The 5,556-nt window shown below is 32.8% G+C and overlaps 1 protein-coding gene across 5 annotated transcripts in view; it reads right to left on the bottom strand.

Annotated features, from left to right (window-relative positions):
* Window positions 1–306: 306 nt before the first annotated feature.
* The window catches only part of LOC108749067 (DNA-binding protein RFX2), a 12,192-nt gene continuing 6,942 nt past the window's right edge, over window positions 307–5,556 (bottom strand). For all 5 annotated transcript variants that reach the window (XM_018487568.1, XM_018487567.1, XM_018487570.1 and 2 more), the window contains 13 exons: window positions 5,252–5,357; window positions 5,076–5,175; window positions 4,843–4,995; window positions 4,164–4,286; window positions 3,559–3,740; window positions 3,012–3,482; window positions 2,679–2,800; window positions 2,506–2,603; window positions 1,673–1,828; window positions 1,358–1,560; window positions 1,130–1,283; window positions 913–964; window positions 307–781 (listed from right to left, as the gene is read on the bottom strand). In XM_018487568.1, the coding sequence (XP_018343070.1) occupies window positions 738–781; window positions 913–964; window positions 1,130–1,283; window positions 1,358–1,560; window positions 1,673–1,828; window positions 2,506–2,603; window positions 2,679–2,800; window positions 3,012–3,482; window positions 3,559–3,740; window positions 4,164–4,286; window positions 4,843–4,995; window positions 5,076–5,175; window positions 5,252–5,357 (1,964 nt within the window). In that variant the 3' untranslated portion in view covers window positions 307–737. The remainder of the gene's footprint in view (window positions 782–912; window positions 965–1,129; window positions 1,284–1,357; window positions 1,561–1,672; window positions 1,829–2,505; window positions 2,604–2,678; window positions 2,801–3,011; window positions 3,483–3,558; window positions 3,741–4,163; window positions 4,287–4,842; window positions 4,996–5,075; window positions 5,176–5,251; window positions 5,358–5,556) is intronic.

The raw sequence follows: 5,556 nt of genomic DNA, 5'->3' as shown, positions 1-5,556 counted from the left end.
AGATAGAATTTTATTCTCTCGCGTTTTCCTCTGCACAAAATGATAATCATTTTAAGCCCACTCAATATAGTTTCCTCCAAACATGATATTAAATAATCTTTACTTATCATTATAATAAAAACGGATATGTATGCTTTAATGCACTTTCAGCATTATTATTTTATGCGTTTTGAACATAAATACAAATAAATCTAAAATTTAGAAAATAAATATTTTATCTTTAACGAGTATTAATAATATATAACTAATAATATTGTGCAATATATATCATGCTTATTTGTATGTACAAAAAAGTTATTCTCCTGATAAATACTGAGTAATAATCCATAGAAAACACAATCGAGTGGGCTTTTCAAACGAGGGCATGACAAATTCATGGTCCCGTGTACTTTAATTTTTTTTCCAAAGATGTTTCGACTAGATTTGATATATACTAACGTACTAAAATCGTGCCAGCGATACTTTAAATCTGCGCCATACCTGTATATGAGACAAGGCTTCGCGGAGTACAATACCTCTCTATATCACACAGACTTACTTGAATTGTATACGTCGTAGGCATTATGCAAAAATCCTCTTCTTATATGTCGTAATTATAATTTGACGTTATACAAAATAATAATTTATGAGACTAGTGTGTTTTTCTCTTGTAGTAGGCCTGCATGCTTTCGTGCTAGTATCTTCGCATTTTCGTGTGCTATTGGTTTACTCATAAACTAAAGAGTGTAGGCACACAGTTAGCTTAGTTTTATACGTTTTGGTTGGCTCGCATTAGACGCATCTGAAATTCAATTTGTAATTTGTACTGAATAGTTTTTACATAATAATAAAAAGATAATATTTAATTAATAATATTTAATAATGTTTTAAGAACAATCAAATACCTATTGTGTAATATGTAATGTGTCTTACCTCCATTGGATGTCGCTCCAAAGCTACTAACTAAAGAATAATTTTGACTTTTCTGAAATAGAAACAATTATTTAATATTTCGTCATACAATATAAGTAAGATCAATTTGCGAGATTATAATAGGTTTTCAAGAAAAATATTGAGATTTTGTCCAAGGATTTCAATTAATCCAATGAGATCAATATAATAATCAATATATGCACTAAAATATACTAACATCTCCCATTACAGCTATTGGCGTAGTCCCAGTTGCGATAGCTACTTGGTGCTCTATTAAATAAAACATGTACTCGTCATAAAGTAATCTGATAAGATGAAAAGATCCAAAACTCGCAGCACTCCTCAAAGTGAGATCTCGGATAACCATCGAGCTGGACATAATATATAAGACATAATATATAAATTTAATTAAAAAATTCGCTAATAACGATAGAAAAATATATACCTATAAAACGACCACTTAAGCAAAAATTGACGCGCAGCTTTAGCAAATGTTGGCTTCTCCTCGTGTGGTTTAAGTGCTTGAGTAACAACTCCTTTCAACCAGATCGCCCAATCTTCTAGTGAATTTTGTTGTTGTAATGTTACCTTAAAATCCGTTTCAAGACGTTGTACCATCCCATAGTCACATTGGCATACCCAGGATGCCTAAAAAGATGGTTGCGTATGTTACTTCTTTGTGAATATATTGCATGCGTATAAATTAATATTAAGACAAAAAAGGAGGATTATTTAAAAATATTTCAAGATGTCAACTTACTTGTTCTTGCACATTGTGAAAGTCAACGCGATTCAGGTCAGCTAACATTTGATTAATTTGACTAGAATTTTGAAGCACCGCTCGCGCGGCCTGTGCGAGATGATTTAATGATGTATAACGCCTTAAAGTTTGAGCAAAAGCTGACACTGCAGTTAACTGTAACCAAATATAATTATACTGCACATACTATGCTAACATATAATTTTTAACAATGATTAAAAAATTGTATAGAACTTTCAATATTTAACAAATTAAAGACAAGAATAGGTGAAATAGGAGTTGTCGCGGTAATTAGTGTTATAATTTATGTTGTAATTGTGTAAACAGTATTTTAAGCTATATATCTTATTAGTACATATGTGATTGTACGAAATGCAAGTTGCGACAACTTGCTTTATACAACAAAGTTATCGCTTCATTCCGGACAACCTGCAATGGACGTGATAATATCCTTGTTTAATGATGGATGATCTGCACCTGAGGTTGCGACATAGGTACTCGCAGAATAAATTAAATTTCAACAACTCCATTTTTTTAATCGTTGAAAATGACTTTAAAGTAAATCGAAATGCGTACGATCGATAGAATTAACTCAATATTACATTATTAAAGTGTATATATATATATACTTTTTTATTATTTGCGCATTAATTACCGCGACAACTTCTATTTTCCCTGACATTATTGTCTTTAATATAATTTTTAGAAATATATTTTTTGATATCTTTGACTCTCTCTCTCTCTCTCTCTCTCTCTCTCTCTCTCTCTCCTTTCTTTCTCTCTAACGGTACCTTATATAGGATATTCTACAGTTAATTCAAATAAGACAATACCTTAATTTGCGTCATTTCTTCAGGACAATCGGCCATCGCTGACTGTAACCAAGATTCCAATCCCTTTGCGAAATTTCGGATAGATTGCGTCAATGAACCTTGTCAGGATAAAAAAAAACATTTAATACGTAGATCTAGAATAATAATAATAATTTAATCTTATAATAACGTACTTGGAATCGGTCGCAATACGTTAGGCATTAAAACATCGACTAGATTCTGATAGAATGTATAGTCCACTTTTTTTATAAAGTCTTGTACTCCCGTACACTGACACATCTGATATAGTTTAGTTCTGAAAAATAGGAATAAAATATATTTATTGCGTACGTTAAAAGCTTCAAAAAGAAAAAAAATTGAAACAAATTAAAAAAATAATTACATATTAATTTTTTATGTAAGATAAATATCATTTTTTTGAAATATATTCAATATATACATGTATATATAATTCTCCTGTATATTTGATACAAATCTCTTTAATAAATAATACATGTCATATATACTTTGACAAATACTTCTCCTCTTCACATTCATCACCATTATTATTGTCCTGGCTACGCCAGAATTCTCTCCAAAGGCTCTCTACCGTGGCGAATTCGAAATTCAGCACCGCATCCAAGAACGCTTCGCAGTGTTCTCTGTATATGCTGCGGAAGGTATCAATGTCTTCAAGGGTGCAATCCTCGGGCAGGGACGAATCGTGACTAATAAAGATGTCTGGAAAATCAGGAATGGCGCCACTCGCTTCACCGAGATACTGATGATATTGTGGCGATGAGGAATTGGAGGAAATATTCGTATTTGTATGTGCGTTATTTTCGTAAGAAGAGTCCTGTTTTTGATTGACAAATTTGAATCGCTTGGCTTGAGAATTTGCGCTCTGCTGTTGTCTCGATGTGCCATCCTCGTTCATTACAGTTAGCTGTGAACTTGGCTTAACACGAATTCCATAATAATGATACTTTGAATTTCCTCTACAATAAAAAAGAGTGATAAACATTATCAATTTGATAGACACTATGTTTTGCTAATTGTTATTAAGCCTTTTACCTAGTGCCTAAACGCCTAGTTCTTAAGCCCAAGAACACAGAACGTATTAATTTGCCAAAACTAGCTGCGTTCACAGGATCCAATTTGTTTTCGGAGCAATGGCGCAGATAATGATTGTAAAGTGTTGATCTTGGAAGGGATACGCCGTCGGCGGTTTCGTAATTCTCCAATAACCAATGGACCTATTTTTTAGATTAATTATATAAGAAATCAATGCTTATGTTTTTTATAAATAAAAATAGTTTTTTATTAAATAATATATATAAAAGATAAAATAATTTTACTAAAAACAAAAAGTCAAACTCAACTATTCTATGCAAAAAATTATCTTATTAAAATTTTTTCTAAAATAAATTAATATTAGCAGCAAATAAAAATTAATTAATCGTTTTTTTTTAAGATCTATCAATTGCATAACCATTTCTCATGTTTCTCGCAATAGAGATTCTATGAAAGAAAACTTTAAAAAATGCACAACAAAACATTAGAACACAATACAAAGCAATTTTAATTAATAAGACATGCTATAAAAAATTAAAGATACTGATTAGTACGCTAAATAAGCTATGAAATGCGGGGAATCGATTTCTCTTTTTTGGGCTTACGGTGGCCTGGGAGACTCTAGCAGCATGCGTCACGTTTGCCGCTGTGTCTTCCACGGTGACAGTGGTACCTCCAGAATTATTGCTGATCAAGTACGCCCCGCCACCACCGCTAACCACAGCCTCCTATCAAACAACCCAACATACCGATGTTTTGTTAACCCCCAAATTAAGAAACGAACAAAGATATACTTCTTTTTGAAACTACTAACATTCGTAATTCTGTTTGCAAACTTTATATTGGAAAAAATCCATAATATAGTTATTTTAGAAACTACAATGAGAAAGATTAAAGCATTCATTTATATACAAAATATTGGAAAACTTACTTGCGTACGAAAAATTAATTAATATAAATTTGTTTTAGCTTTTTGAGAAAATCTTACTAGTTACACTACAATTTACTGAATCACCCTGTTTGTACCATACATTCTTGCCAAAAACTCTTGACGCTATAAACAATTATTATGTAACTTCGTTAAAACTATTGTATTAAAAGACCTAATACAAATTTTGATGGCTCATATAATCATGCAGAGCACAGATCCCCATGCCTGCAGCCATAAGGCATAAATATCGTCACAAAAGTATACATTAATCATTCAATGTAATTGAGACCATTTTATCTAGCGTCTGAAAGATGAAAGAGTAGCCTGAGAAAGTCATAGAACATGCAATTTACCGCCGTCTCTGTTTGCGGGCTGGTGCGTGTGGCAGCTGCGGATATGAGCGTGTGGGTCGGATCTCCATCTACTACGCTCTGTTGAATCAAGTATGTGCCATTGCCCTGCGACAACAGTTGTCCGGTAGTCGAATTCGTGCCTTGTCCTGTGACCTGATGTAATATAAAAAAATGTCAATATTGTCACAATTTTATCATAATAATTACCGCACTTCATTTAAACATGCAATTACCTGTGCATACGTGACTGGCGTTGTTGCTGGAGTGTAGTATTGACCCGAAGCTGGAGTATACATTGCTCCCGTTTCACCGACAGCGTAAACAGGATATGTCCTACATAAAGTATTTCGTTATTGTTATATAAAACGTTTAGTAAACCATGAAGAAATTATAAGCACGAGATATTTACATCTGGCCATTCGCTGGTATATACGTGGAACCATCCCCTTCGACATATTGAACGTAAGTTGGATGAGAGATCGACTCGGACCCCACCGCCTCTGCGTCACCGGACACTAAAAAAGAAAAAGAATATAGTTGAATATATTTGAATAAGTCATTTGTATCGACACATAAAACTCATGGACGCAAGAAATTTTGTTTTCATGTGTGTCATAAGCGTCATCTTAGAAATTTCCTTAATAGCCGAAAGGTATTACATCTTTAATACTGTACTTGGAATGAAGGTTGTTTTGTAAATGATCAACTTTATAA

This window comes from Trachymyrmex septentrionalis, unplaced genomic scaffold, assembly GCF_001594115.1.
Source record: "Trachymyrmex septentrionalis isolate Tsep2-gDNA-1 unplaced genomic scaffold, Tsep1.0 scaffold259, whole genome shotgun sequence".
In the NCBI taxonomy this organism is placed as follows: domain Eukaryota; kingdom Metazoa; phylum Arthropoda; class Insecta; order Hymenoptera; family Formicidae; genus Trachymyrmex; species Trachymyrmex septentrionalis.
This window is presented reverse-complemented; position numbering and strand designations above follow the sequence as displayed.